This window comes from Anolis carolinensis, chromosome 2, assembly GCF_035594765.1.
Source record: "Anolis carolinensis isolate JA03-04 chromosome 2, rAnoCar3.1.pri, whole genome shotgun sequence".
Taxonomy (NCBI): domain Eukaryota; kingdom Metazoa; phylum Chordata; class Lepidosauria; order Squamata; family Dactyloidae; genus Anolis; species Anolis carolinensis.
In genome coordinates this window covers 324,824,990-324,840,439 of record NC_085842.1, presented here as the reverse complement: position 1 = coordinate 324,840,439, position 15,450 = coordinate 324,824,990, and the positions used below count along the sequence as shown (strand labels likewise).

Below are 15,450 nucleotides of genomic sequence, written 5' to 3'. Positions count from 1 at the left end.
AAAAGCACAAGCAAAGCATCCCTGACATATGGCCATCCAGCCTCAATGTTAATAATAATAATAATAATAATAATAATAATAATAATAATAATAAATAAAGCTGACAAGGAGAAGACCTGGCTCTGGCTCACGAATGGGACCCTGAAAAAGGAGACAGAAGGCCTGATCCTTGCAGCCCAGGAGCAAGCCATCAGAACAAATGCAATTAAGGCCAAGATTGAAAAATCAGCTGATGACCCAAAATGCAGACTGTGCAAGGAAGCTGACGAAACCATTGATCATCTCCTCAGCTGCTGTAAGAAAATTGCACAGACAGACTACAAACAGAGGCACAACTGTGTGGCCCAAATGATCCATTGGAACTTATGCATCAAGTACCACCTGCCAGCAGCAAAGAACTGGTGGGATCACAAACCAGCAAAGGTCATGGAAAATGAACACGCAAAGATACTGTGGGACCTCCGAATCCAGACTGACAAAGTTCTGGAACACAACACACCAGATATCACAGTTGTGGAAAAGAACAAGGTTTGGATCATTGATGTCGCCATCCCAGGTGACAGTCGCATTGATGAAAAACAACAGGAAAAACTCAGCCGCTATCAGGACCTCAAGATTGAACTTCAAAGACTCTGGCAGAAACCAGTGCAGGTGGTCCCGGTGGTGATGGGCACATTGGGTGCCGTGCCAAAAGATCTCAGCCGGCATTTGGAAACAATAGACATTGACAAAATTACAATCTGCCAACTGCAAAAGGCCACCCTGCTGGGATCTGCACGCATCATCCTAAAATACATCACACAGTCCTAGACACTTGGGAAGAGTTCGACTTGTGGTTTTGTGATACGGAATCCAGCATGTCTATCTTGTTTGCTGTGTCATACAATGTCGTTGTGTCAATAATAATAATAATAATAAGGGTTGTAAGAGAAGAAGAGACCCCTTGGGTCATTTAGCCCAACCCCCTTCTGCCCTTGTGCCGTGGGGGCCGGATAAATGGCTTCGATGGGCCGCATCCGGCCCCCGGGCCTTAGTTTGGGGACCCCTGATATGGAGTGCCTGGACCATGCTCTTTCTTCCCTTTCTATTTCAAAGCAATTTCCGGTGCTTTGCTGAGGCAGGAATCCTCCCAGGCAGGAGCGGGGGTCAGGCAGGGTTCAGGCGCAGGTGGGAGGGTGGGAGACGGGGTCAAGGGGACCCTTGCTGCCCACTCCTCTCTCCCTCCGTCCCTCCTTCATTCCAGGCGTCCTATTAAAGGACATGGCTACTACGTTCCTGTGGGATCACTACCGTGTCTGTGTGTGTGTTAAAGAAAACAACTCACCCTAGTTGATTACAACCCACAGGCTGAGTAATTAAGGTCAGCAAGTTTTGGGCCACTCTCAAAGGGGTAAAACTGGGGAGAGTTTGTTGTATGTCTTTGAGCATACTCAATGTTTGTCTCTGAGCTTACTCAATGTAAGCTCCTGGCTTGCAGCCTGTTAGTTTGTCCCTTACTCATCTCCACAAACAAGAAATGAAGACTGGGAGAAGATATATTTTCTGGGTTGTCGTATGTCTTTCGGGCTGTGTGGCCATGTTCCAGAAGTATTCTCTCCTGATGTTTCGCCCACATTTATGGCAGGCATCCTGAGAGGTTGTGAGGCATGGAGAGACTAGGCAAGGAAGGTAAATATATATCTGTGGAGAGTCCAGGGTGTGACAACAAAATCTGGCTACCAGTATTAAAAAAACCCAAAAATCAGAACAGTAGATGGGAAGCAACACTCTGAGGGCAGAGGAGCCCCAAGGACGGCTAATGACTCTGAACAAAGGATGCCCCCCAGGCAAGAGACAAACCTTTCCAATGCTAATTAGGGTGATTAACTGAAACATTCACGCTGGCTTCCAACTGACAAAGGACTCTTGTCACACCCTGGACTCTCCACAGATATATATTTACCTTCCTTGCCTAGTCTCTCCATGCCTCACAACCTCTGAGGATGCCTGCCATAGATGTGGGTGAAATGTCAGGAGAGAATACTTCTGGAACACGGCCACACAGCCCGAAAGACATACAACAACCCTATGATCCCAGCCATGAAAGCCTTCGACAACACATTGATATACTTTCTGATGGAAAGCATTGCATGAATGAAATGCAAGGACCATATGTGAGTTTGATACTCCAGAACAATGGCTCCCAAGTCTTTTTTTTGACCAGGGACCACTCACCAAAATTAATACCCAAAAGGTTACAAATCAGTTTTTGATCAACTTTAGATTCAGTTTGGTTATTTGGGGTGCTGATTCAGAAAGCTGCATTGGATAAACCACATCAGCTCTAGTTTCTGATACATAACATATACCATCCAGTAGTTGCCACATGCTCGCCCACAAAAAAACCATATTAAATAATCTAGATCTGATGTGGTCTATCCAATGCAATTTTCTGCATCTGCACCCAAATAACTCCAGGAACAGGCCTAAAAATGAATTTTTTTTTTTTAGTTGGGCTGTGTTATTATCCGTAGTAGTAATGGTGAGGTTGCGGACCGTATTTTAGTTCTTGCAGACCACTGGTGGTCCATGAACCACAGGTTGGAACCAGAGGAATTCCAGAGGAACTGTGATTATTATTATTAGAAAGTATGTGTTGAAGTTGATGTTGTTTTCCATGAACTCTGCTGCACAAGAGTCAAGTTTAAGTTTTGCTTTTTCTTCGACTTTGTGATGTCTCATGGGCCTTGTAGTCCCGTTCCTAGTACTATTGTGACAGACGAGGAGGAAAACATGGGATTTCCACCGGTTCAGCTTGAATCGGAGCCTCTCCACCTGGAGGATGTTTGTCCTCAGGAAGTTACCCAAACAAGCCTTGGGCAGAATTCTCCCCCGTTTTCCCGAAAGGACAATTATAATAGAGATAGAGGAGTCAGGGAGGCTAATCGCCGGAGTCTCAGAATCGCTGCCAAACAACTAGCTGATTAGGTCTGCTTCCCTTGAGAAATTCTAAGGAGTCATGCATCTGGACAGAGTTGAGTTTCGCTCCTTGTTCTCCAGGGAAAGTGTTCTGTTGGCGGGAAAACAAGACCCTATATAGGGGTTTTGCCGCAAGGGGAACCTTGCGGAGTCAATTGTTCAGCTTGAGGAGAGAGATCGTGTGTGGACTTCGTAACCCCAGTTCCTTGTTTCCCGGATCAAGTTTCCAGCCTTGCCTTGTTTCACGGACTTCCTTGGACTTTATTCATGCTTCGTGTTTGCCTCGTTCAAGTCTTTGATCTAGCCAAGAATCAAGTTTATTTTCCAGCCTTGTTGTCAAGCTACCTTGGACTTTAAAGACTCTGTCATTTCCCCACACTATTGCTTGGCAAAGTGTGTGTTTCGGTCAAGTGGATTAAAACTTTGAACTCTAATATCTTATATTGGACAATACATTTCTGGACTAAATTTGACCTCATCTGAAAGGTCTGCTTCTGAACTATATTCTTCACTTGTTTTTATTGACTTTATATATTTCTATAATAAAGATATTAGGTAGATTCTGGCCTCCGTGTAAGGTTATTGGTGCTCTGCAGCCTGGGTCCTGACAGACTTGTTGTGACTCAGCCTCTGTGTGACTCTGATGAGGATTCTGGGATGCAAGTTCAGGATGATGGGATTCAGGTTCAGGATGAGTTTCAGGATGTCTCTGATGGGAATTATGGGATTCAAGTGCAGGGTGTTCCTGCTGTGGGAGATGAGGAGCAGGGAGGTTTTCCCACGGGAAGGAATGATGTTGTTAATGATGATGGTTCTCAGGTGCAAGAAGCAGGAAGGGAGAGCAGCTCCCAGCCTCAGCCTGATAACACTAACGAGCCCTGTGGCCTTGACGATGAGGCCGCTTCGGGCTAGTCGTTTGGAATTTCGGAGGTTGCACAGAACTTTTAGAATAGCAAATAAGAGGGAGGTCAAAGGACAAAGAAATGCCTTCATGTTATGCTATTAAAACGGTCTGCTGAGAGGGAAATCTTCGTCAAAGCAATTTCCTCGCTTGAATCAAGAACCAAGCCTGCTTTGTATCCTCGTTTCTGGGACTTTGGCTTCTTTTGAAAGGAACATGTTTCATGCCTAATGTTTCTATGATTTTGTTTCTTACAGCCTTGTTTTCGCAACTATCTTTGAGACTTGAATTTTCACCTTTTATGAACTATCTTTTCCCTATTCGCTAATAAACTACAAAAGACAACATTCTGTGTGCAGCCTGGTGTCTTTAGCAAGGTGAAGCTAACCTGAGGTGCGACACTACTTGTGTTGCTCTTTTTTTGAACATGCAAAGGACTAATCTTCTGCAGGTCTGCACGCATCCCCAAACGATAACTGTCATACCCCAGCCACCTTTGGCTTCTGAACCTGATCCAGAAATGAACTTTGACCAGGATGAAGCTTATTCTGACCTTTTGCCCAGTTCTCCCAGCTCCTTTCAGTTACAGCTGCCAGCTGTTGATAGTTCAGATGCTTCCTTAATTGGGAGAGATACTGGAGATGTTACTCCCGTGGCTGAACCAGATGCCCAGAGTTCCCCAGAGAACGTGGCCTTCAACCGAAAGGAGTTTTTGCATCGCCAGAGATCAGAAAAACAAGAGCTTAGAAGGAGTAACCACTTGGCATCTCGAGGGGATTGTGGATAAGAAGATTCCCTTGGGAACCTTTGGGGAGTTTGGTCTCCCTTTGTTGGGATCTGATCTTCCTTCCATAAAAGTGCCTGGCACTGCAGACAAGTTGCGGTGTCAATGTAGCGTTTTCCTGAGAACACTTCACCGACTCCAGTTCCCTGATTTCACCAACACTAAAGTACACAGAAATCTATAATAAGTATAGAAATACAGTTGTCTATTACTAACTGATATACAGGATAGACCACTGGTAACAGACAAATTATAATCCTTACAGGCGCATGAATAATGCAGAAATGAAAATTGTATACAACATTACAACACACATTATATTCATGTTTGTATGTTTTTTCAATAACAGATAAGTATGTTCAGTAACTGAGTACAACACTTAGTACAATACTGGAAACTAGGTGTTGTACTCAGTTACTGAACATACTTATCTGTTATTGAAAAAACATACAAACATGAATATAATGTTTGTTGTAATGTTGTATACAATTTTCATTTCTGCATTATTCATGCGCCTGTAAGGATTATAATTTGTCTGTTACCAGTGGTCTATCCTGTATATCAGTTAGTAATAGACAACTGTATCTCTATACCCTGATTTCACCAAGCCAAGACTCCTGTTTCTGGCGGCCAAGCCAAGCCGCGACTCCCGATTTAAACCGGAGTAAATTCACTTCCTTGCCTTGTTCTTGAATCAGTTTGATCTTCGCTTCGTCTTGTTCCTGCCTTGATATCCACGATCTCCTAGTGACTGGGAACCTTGTTATTCAGCCTTGCTCCCTTGTTGTTCCCCGCTCAAATTTCCCAACAGTTTGAGTGTGTTTCGGTTTTGGACTTTGGACAATAATATTGGACATTTTCCTTCATCTCTTTGTACTTATTCATACCTCATCACAAAGGACTATTTCCCACTCATCCCTTCTGCTTATGCATTCCTGAATTTATATTTGCTTTAATAAAGATATTATACGATTATTGGTCTCTGTCTAGTTTCCAGTGTTCGCGCTGCCTTGGGGTGCAACAATAACAGGTCCTGGCCCTACTCACCCGGAAGGCCTCCCGCAGCCCACCCTTGTCCGCCGCCGCCTCCGCCGAGGGTCCGGGCCCCTCCTTGCTCTGCCAGGGCTTCTTGGCCTCCCGCTGCCCCTCGGCCCGCAGGCTCTCCCCATAGATGTCCACGTAGAAGAAGACGTAGTCGCCGTCGGTCATGCTCTCCAACTGGGCCAGGTGCAGGATCTGGTGCAGCATCTCCAAGGGGCCACAGATGTAGATCACTGCCAGGAGAGAGACAGAGATTGAGAAGGGGGCACACAACGGGATGGCCAGAATGAGAGCAAGCATTACTATTTATTTATTTATTTATTTATTTACAGTATTTATATTCCGCCCTTCTTTCTCACCCCGAAGGGGACTCAGGGTGGATTACAATGAACACATATATGGCAAACATTCAATGCCAACAGACAAACAACATTCAGTTTTAGACAGACACAGAGGCATTTTAACATCTTTCCAGCTTCACGATTCCGGCCACAGGGGGAGCTGTTGCTTCACCATCCACTGGTGACTGTTCTTCCTCATTCTTTTCCTCGTGTTTTGCTGGCAGTTTTATGGTGTTGTAAATTAGCCTCCCCACATAAAGCATCCCTAAATTTCCCTAATTGACAGGTGCAACTGTCTTTCGGGGCTGCATAGGTCAACAGCAAGCCGGGGCTATTAATGGTCGGAGGTTTAACCCGACCCGGGCTTCGAACTCATGACCTCTCGGTCAGTAGTGATTTATAGCAGCTGGTTACTAGCCAGCTGCGCCACAGCCCGGCCCTATCACTGTCATTATGAGCATTATAAAAGCAGACAGGTAAAATCTCTGGTGAGGTATCAAGGCTGAAGCAGACATCAAAACTAACATTTTGAGCATGCAAATCTTTTACTCTCAGTTTTGTCATTCTCTCTTATAATAATAATAATAATAATAATAATAATAATAATAATAATAAGTTTTATTTATATCCCGCCTCCATCTCCCCCGAAGGGGACTCGGGGCGGCTTACAGCAAAATCAAATACAAAGCAATGATAAAATATGAAATATCAAAGAACAATTAACAAAACCAATAACAAAATATACACAACTAGCTTTGCCCGGCCACGCATTGCTGTGGCTTATGCTTTCAGAGTGTTGCTCTTTATTTACTGTCCTCATTTTAGAGATTATATTGTTCTGTATTATTATTAATCGCTTTGAATGCGATCTCCTGCTTCTTGGCAGAATGGGGTTGGACTGGATGGCCCATGAGGTCTCTTCCAACTCTACTATTCTATGATTCTATGATTCTATATCACAGTAATTATTACATATTATATTTATAATCTTATATTATCTGCTTAGAACTGGATTATATGAGGCCCCTTCTTCACAGCTGTATAAAATGCACACTGAAGTGGATTATATGGCAGTGTGGAGTCAAGATAATCCAGTGCAAAGCAGATAATATAAGATTCTAAATGGGTTATATAGCTGTGTGGAAGGGCCTTGAGTCTACACTGCCATATAATCCAGTTAAAATCTGATAATCTGTGGAACAGGCCGAGGCCTAAGTTTGCCTGTCCCCTGGGCTGAGTTGGTTGCTAGGAGACCAAGTGGGCAGAGATTAGTCCTCTAACTGGCAGCAATTGGATAAAAGCAATTATTGCTCTCCCTCTAATTAGGATTTTATTTTTCTTTTCTTTTTGTTGTATCAACCTAGAGGCGTGGATGATGGGTTGTTGTCAAATTTCGAGGTTGGGGGGCCTGTAGTTTTGTTGTTTTGTTGGTCGCCGTGATGCCATCACTCTTTTATATATATAGATAACCGAGAAGGGGGGAACACACACACACACAATACGGTATTAAAACATCGAATTAAAAACAATGAGGTTGCAATAGTGGATAAGCAAGGTGCACATTATGAATAACAAATTCATAAATAGATAAAGTGCAATAGATTCGTTTAAGGTCACATTAGGTAGGGAGGAGCCCTGAATTAATATCAAGTAATGAGAAAAAAAGCAACCAGTACAAAAGGTTGAGGAGCATAATTGTAATTATGATGGGGATGCATCTCAGAGTAGATTTTGCTCATCTTAAATGGAAATTATGTATTTTATTTATTTATTACAGTCCTTGTATCCTGCCCTTCTCACCCAATAGGCGACTCAGGGCAGCTTACAATAAAAACACACATATAAAAATAATACAGAACATTCAATCAATTGAAATTAAATACAATAAACATTCCAAAAAAATTATGCAGGGATTCTAACCCAGATCCATAATAGCATACGTATGCCTCGCGTTTCGCAGTGGAAACCATCCCTGGGTTGCTGCGAGTCTTCTGAGCTGCCCAGCCATGTTCCAGAAGCATTCTCTCCTGATGTTTTGCCCACATCTATGGCAGGCATCCCCAGAGGTTGTGAGGTCTGTTGGGAACTAGGCAAGTGGGGTTTATATTTATATACAGTAGAGTCTTGCTTATCCAACGTAAACGGGCCGGCAGAACGTTGGATAAGCGAATATGTTGGATAATAAGGCGAGATTAAGGAAAAGCCTATTAAACATCAAATTAGGTTATGATTTTACAAATTAAGCACCAAAAATCATGTTATACAACAAATTTGACAGAAAAAGTAGTTCAATACACAGCAATGCTATGTAGTAATTACTGTATTTATGAATTTAGCACCAAAATATCATGATGTATTGAAAACATTGACTACAAAAATGTGTTGGATAATCCAGAATGTTGGATAAGTGAGACTCTACTGTATCTGTGGAAAGTCCAGGATAGAAGAAAGAACTCTTGTCTGTTTGAGGCAAAGTGTGAATGTTGCAATTGATCACCTTTATTAGCATTTAATAACCTTGCAGCTTCAAAGGCGAAACGTCAGGAGAGAATGCTTCAGACCAGAAAACTCACAGCACCCCATAGAACTATAGAGTTGGAAGAGACCTCCAAGGGCCACCTTCATTCACCCAGCCAGGAAGGAGGACACAATCAAAGCACTCCCAACAGATGGCCGTGCAGCCTCTGCTACAAAAGGAGAAATCTTTTTTTGATTAACATCAAGCAAGATTGGGACTTGTTCAGTCCCTTTTCATAGCAAATGAGAATGGTATGGTTTTAGAGAAATGCTGTTGAAGTAGAAGTGTGGTTACCCAGTGTTATCTAAAGGAAGTAGGATAACAAGAGGTAAAAATAAATCGACAGGCCTTGCGTGCAAGCCTGGTAGGATAGTCTTTGTCGTCGTGGCGAGCCAGAGAGCTGCTTAGCTTTAGGAATATATATTATGAAAACCCTCTGTTTTCTTTCTGTTTTCTTTGTTTTTGGAATGCAAATGAGTTTTTAAAAAAATATTGAAAGAAATAGAATGCCTTTCTGCTTGCCTTTCCATACGGAGAACGGCTTGTTGCGCACTCTCTAACATCAACAAGATTTTTCGTTTATATTCAACTCCTTCCAGTCATGGAAAGCAATAACTTGCGGGTCATGTTCTTGTTCTGTTTGTTTTTCGCCATAAAGTCAAATGCCACTAAGGAAGGCCTGCCACTCATAGCCATTCCCCCATTAGTGGAATCTGGAACCCCCTTTGGCCTGGTTAAAAACCATCTCAAGGTCTGCCAGCCAGTTTTAATAATAATAATAATAATAATAATAATAATAATAATAATAATAATAACAACTTAGGCTTATTATGGACAGAAAAACAAGAAAACTCATGACCATTCATCATTCCCTGCACCCTCGCAGTGATGTTGACCGGCTATATCTGCCTAGAAGATCAGGGGGCAGAGGACTCTTACAAGTCAAACAAGCAGTCAAAGAAGAAGAACATGCCCTGGCAGAAGATGTCAAGCAAAGTGAAGAACCTGCTTTGATTGAAGTCAAAAATCAGAAACTTCTCAAAGCACAGCAGACAAAAAACCAGTACAAGAAAGCCGCACTACAAACTAGAGCTGACAGCTGGCACAACAAAACACTGCATGGAAAGTTCCTTGACAAAATTGAAGGAAAAGCTGATAAGGAGAAGACCTGGCTCTGGCTCACGAATGGGACCCTGAAGAAGGAGACAGAAGGCCTGATCCTTGCAGCCCAGGAGCAAGACATCAGAACAAATACAATTAAGGCCAAGATTGAAAAATCAGCTGATGACCCAAAATGCAGACTGTGCAAGGAAGCTGACGAAACCATTGATCATCTCCTCAGCTGCTGTAAGAAAATTGCACAGACAGACTACAAACAGAGGCACAACTATGTGGCCCAAATGATTCATTGGAACTTATGCCTCAAGTCCCACCTCCCAGCAGCAAAGAACTGGTGGGATCACAAACCTGCAAAGGTTGTGGAAAATGAACACGCAAAGATACTGTGGGACTTCCGAATCCAGACTGACAAAGTTCTGGAACACAACACACCAGACATCACAGTTGTGGAAAAGAACAAGGTTTGGATCATTGATGTCGCCATCCCAGGTGACAGTCGCATTGACGAAAAACAACAGGAAAAACTCAGCCGCTATCAGGACCTCAAGATTGAACTGCAAAGACTCTGGCAGAAACCAGTGCAGGTGGTCCCGGTGGTGATGGGCACACTGGGTGCCGTGCCAAAAGATTTCAGCCGGCATTTGGAAACAATAGACATTGACAAAATCACGATCTGCCAACTACAAAAGGCCACCTGACTGGGATCTGCGCGCATCATCCGAAAATACATCACACAGCCCTAGACACTTGGGAAGTGTCCGACTTGTGATTTTGTGATATGAAATCCAGCATATAGATCTCGTTTGCTGTGTCATAATAAAATAATAATAATAATAATAACAGCAACAACTTTAACAGAGTTTTGGAGCACAAGACTCCTGACCTCACCATCATGTTACAAAACAAAATATAGATTATCGATGTTTCAATCCCAGGCGACAGCAGGATAGAAGAGAAGCCAAGGAAAAGATGCCACGATGTGAGGATTTAAAGATCGAACTGCAAAGACTCTGGCACAAGCCATGCAAGGGGGTCCCAGTGGGGATCGACACTCTGAGTGCAGGGCTCAAGACCTTGCATTGTTCACCGATACATCACACAGTCCTAGGCACTTGGGAATGGTCCGACGCGTGATCCAACACAACAGACAGCAAAGGGGTCTTGTTTGTTGTGGACTCATCTTGGTGTTTATCAAATAATAAGTTTTTCTTAGATCCCGTCACCATCTCCTGAAGGGAATCAAGTGGCTGCTGTCCTTCCTTCCTTCCTCTCTTCTCTTCTCTTCTCTTCTCTTCTCTTCTCTTCTCTTCTCTTCTCTTCTCTTCTCTTCTCTTCTCTTCTCTTCTCTTCTCTTCTCTTCTCTTCTCTTCCCCCATCTCCCCAAAACAGAGCTGCAGCAATGCTCTCACTCTCCTTCCTTCCTTCCTTCTTTCCTTCCTTCCTTCCTTCCTTCCTTCCTTCCTTCCTTCCTTCCTTCCTTTTTTTCCTTCCATCCTTCCTTCTCTCCTTCCTTCTTTCTTTCCTTCCTTCTCTCCTTCTCTCCTTCTTTCCTTCCTTCCTTCCTTCCTTCCTTCCTTTTTTCCTTCCTTCCTTCCTTCCTTCCTTCCTTCCTTCCTTCCTTCCATTTTTCCTTCCTTCCTTCCTTCCTTCCTTCCTTTTTTCCTTCCTTCCTTCCTTCCTTCCTTCCTTCCTTCCATTTTTCCTTCCTTCCTTCCTTCCTTCCTTCCTTCCTTCCTTCCTTCCTTCCTTCCTTCTCTCCTTCCTTCCTTCCTTCCATCCTTCCTTCTCTCCTTCCTTCTTTCTTTCCTTCCTTCTCTCCTTCTTTCCTTCCTTCCTTCCTTCCTTCCTTTTTTTCCTTCCATCCTTCCTTCTCTCCTTCCTTCTTTCTTTCCTTCCTTCTCTCCTTCTTTCCTTCCTTCCTTCCTTCCTTCCTTCCATTTTTCCTTCCTTCCTTCCTTCCTTCCTTCCTTCCTTCCTTCCTTCCTTCCTTCCTTCCTTCTCTCCTTCCTTCCTTCCTTCCTTTTGTCCTTCCTTCCTCCTTCCTTCCTTCCTTCCTTCCATCCTTCCTTCTCCTCCTTCCTTCTTTCTTTCCTTCCTTCTCTCCTTCCTTCCTTCCTTCCTTTTTCCTTCCTTCCTTCATTCCATCCTTCCTTCTCTCCTTCCTTCCTTCCTTCCTTCCTTCCTTCCTTCCTTCCTTCCTTCCTTCCTTCCTTTTTTCCTTCCTTCCTTCATTCCATCCTTCCTTCTCTCCTTCTTTCCTTCCTTCCTTCCTTCCTTCCTTTTTCCTTCCTTCCTTCCTTCCTTCCTTCCTTCCATTTTTCCTTCCTTCCTTCCTTCCTTCCTTCCTTTTTTCCTTCCTTCCTTCCTTCCTTCCTTCCTTCCATTTTTCCTTCCTTCCTTCCTTCCTTCCTTCCTTCCTTCCTTCCTTCCTTCTCTCCTTCCTTTCCTTCCTTCCTCTCCTTCCTTCTTCCTTCCTTCCATCCTTCCTTCTCTCCTTCCTCTTCTTTCCTTCCTTCTCTCCTTCTTTCCTTCCTTCCCTTCCTTCCTTCCTTCCTTCCTTCCTTCCTTTTTTTCCTTCCATCCTTCCTTCTCTCCTTCCTTCTTTCTTTCCTTCCTTCTCTCCTTCTTTCCTTCCTTCCTTCCTTCCTTCCATTTTTTCCTTCCTTCCTTCCTTCCTTCCTTCCTTCCCTTCCTTCCTTCCTTCCTTCCTTCCTTCTCTCCTTCCTTCCTTCCTTCCTTTTTTTCCTTCCTTCCTTCCTTCCTTCCTTCCTTCCTTCCTTCCTTCCATCCTTCCTTCTCTCCTTCCTTCTTTCTTTCCTTCCTTCTCTCCTTCCTTCCTTCCTTCCTTTTTTCCTTCCTTCCTTCATTCCATCCTTCCTTCTCTCCTTCCTTCCTTCTTTCTTTCCTTCCTTCTCTCCTTCTTTCCTTTCTTCCTTCCTACCTTCCTTCTTCTAATCTACTATTACAACCTCACTGTTTTTACATTGTATGTTTTTAATAAGTGTGTTTTTGTTCTTTTTGTTTAATGTGCAAATATTACAATTGGTGCATGTTATTGTTTGTTGATGTATTGTATATTGTTATTGTTTTGTATTTGATATTTCTGTGAGCCGCCCTGAGTCCCCTCTGGGGGAGATGGTGACGGGATACAAATAAACATCATCATCAATCATCATCATCATCATTATTCTTTCCTCCCTTCCTTCCTTCCTCCTTCCTTCCTTCTTCTCTTCTCTTTTCCCATCTCCCCAAAACAGAGCTGCAGCAATGCTCTCACTCTCCTTCCTTCCTTCCTTCTCTCCTTCCTTCTTTCCTTCCTTCCTTCCTTCCTTCCTTTTTCTCCTTCCTTCCTTCCTTCCTTCTCTCCTCCTTCCTTCCTTCCTCCTCCCTCCCTTCCTTCTTTCCTTCCTTCTTTCTTTCTTTCTTTCCCTTCCTTTTTTCCTCCCTCCCTTCCTTCCTTCTCTTTCCTTCCTTCCTTCTTTCTTTCCTTCCTTCTTTCCTTCCTTCTCTCCTTCCTTCCTTCTTTCTTTCCTTCCTCCCTCCCTTCTTTCCTTCCTTCTTTCTTTCTTTCCCTTCCTTTCTTCCTCCCTTCCTTCCTTCCTTCCTCTCTTCCTTCCTTCCTTCTTTCTTTCCTTCCTTCCTTCTTTCCTTCCCTTCCTTCCTTCCTTCCTTCCATCCTCCCTCCCTTCCTCCTCTCCTTCCTTCCTTCCTTCCTTCTCTCCTTCCTTCCTCCCTTCTCTCCTTCCTTCCTTCCTTCCTTCCTTCCTTCTCTCCTCCTTCCTCCCTTCTCTCCTTCCTTCCTTCCTTCCTTCCTTCCTTCCTTCCTCCCTCCCTTCCTTCCTTCCTTCCTTCCTTCCTTCCTTCCTTCCTTCCTTCCTTCTCTCCTTCCTTCCTTCCTTCTCTCCTTCCTTCCTTCCTTCCTTCTTTCCTTCCTTCCTTCTCTCCTTCCTCCTTCCTTCCTTCCTTCTTTCCTTCCTTCCCTCCCTCCTTCCTTCCTTCTCTCCTTCCTTCCTTCCTTCCTTCCTTCTTTCCTTCCTTCCCTCCCTCCTTCCTTCCTTCTCTCCTTCCTTCCTTCCTTCCTTCTTTCTTTCCCCTCTCTCCCTTCCTTCCTCCCTTCTCTCCTCCCTCCCTCCCTCCCTCCCTTCCTTCCTTCCTTCCTTCCTTCCTTCCTTCCTCCTTCCTTCCTTCTTTCCTTCCTTCTTTCCTCCCTTTTCCTTTCGTTCTCTCTTTCTCCTTCCTCTCTCATCTCTCTGTTCAAAGCTTCCTGCCAGGACTGCAAAGCTGTTTTCGACATATTTAAGTGGAGGGGGGGGAGGGTCCTGGAAGTGCCCCCCCCCCCTCCTTCTGCCAGGCTCCTAATTGGAAACAGAGAGGCCCCGCCTGGAAGAACGGCTCCGTTTACAGGAAGGCGGGGGGCGGCCCGGACTGGCAGCACTCTCTCCTGACGTTCCGCCTGCATCTGTGGCTAACGGCTCCGGGTGTTTTGGACTGCAACTCCCACCATTCCTAACAGCCTCAGGCCCCTTCCTTTTGCCCCTCCGCCGCTTAAGCGGCGGAGGGGCAAAAGGAAGGGGCCTGAGGCTGTTAGGAATGGTGGGAGTTGCAGTCCAAACACCTGAAGAGAATGCCCAACTGAAGGTATCCTTAGCCACAGATGCAGGCGAAACGTCAGGAGACAGTGCTGCTGCAGCATGGCCCAGAAAACCTACACAGCAACTCACCGTTATTATTATTGTTTCAGCCATTATTATTATTATTATTATTATAGAGTCCGAGAGTCCACGCAGTCCAACCCTTCCGACATAACGGAAGGCACAATCAAAGCTCTCCTGACAGATGGCCATCCGAACTCTCACTTTGCTTGCTAAGTCTTTCTTCTCATGGAATCACAGAGGTGGAAGTGACTCCCAAGACCAAGCATGCAAGGAACACACAATCCAAACCCTCCTGACAGATGGCCATCCAAAAGCTCTCTTGACAGATGGCCATCCAAAAGCTCTCCTGACAGATGGCCATCCAAAAGCTCTCTTGACAGATGGCCATCCAAAAGCTCTCTTGACAGATGGCCATCCGAACTCTCACTTTGCTTGCTAAGTCTTTCTTCTCATGGAATCATAGAGGTGGAAGTGACTCCCAAGACCAAGCATGCAAGGAACACACAATCCAAACCCTCCTAACAGATGGCCATCCAAAAGCTCTCTTGACAGATGGCCATCCAAAAGCTCTCCTGACAGATGGCCATCCGAACTCTCGCTCTGCTTGCTAAGTCTTTCTTCTCATGGACTCATGAGGTGGAAGTGACTCCCAAGACCAAGCATGCAAGGAACACACATTCTACCATGCAAGGAACACACAATCCAAACCCTCCTAACAGATGGCCATCCAAAAGCTCTCTTGACAGATGGCCATCCAAAAGCTCTCCTGACAGATGGCCATCCGAACTCTCGCTTTGCTTGCTAAGTCTTTCTTCTCATGGAATCACAGAGGTGGAAGTGACTCCCAAGACCAAGCATGCAAGGAACACACAATCCAAACCCTCCTAACAGATGGCCATCCAAAAGCTCTCCTGACAGATGGCCATCCGAACTCTCGCTTTGCTTGCTAAGTCTTTCTTCTCATGGAATCACAGAGGTGGAAGTGACTCCCAAGACCAAGCATGCAAGGAACACACAATCCAAACCCTCCTAACAGATGGCCATCCAAAAGCTCTCCTGACAGATGGCCATCCGAACTCTCGCTCTGCTTGCTAAGTCTTTCTTCTCATGGAATCACAGAGGTGGAAGTGACT

The 15,450-nt window shown here is 44.5% G+C and overlaps 1 protein-coding gene across 2 annotated transcripts in view; it reads right to left on the bottom strand.

Annotated features, from left to right (window-relative positions):
* npr2 (natriuretic peptide receptor 2) overlaps nt 1-15,450 on the bottom strand; it is a 93,173-nt gene that overhangs the window by 57,435 nt on the left and 20,288 nt on the right. For both annotated transcript variants that reach the window (XR_010003687.1, XM_062972680.1), the window contains exon 2: nt 5,691-5,917. Coding sequence is in view for 1 of the 2 variants with exons in the window: in XM_062972680.1 (XP_062828750.1) it covers nt 5,691-5,917 (227 nt within the window). In the remaining variant the exon portion in view is untranslated. The remainder of the gene's footprint in view (nt 1-5,690; nt 5,918-15,450) is intronic.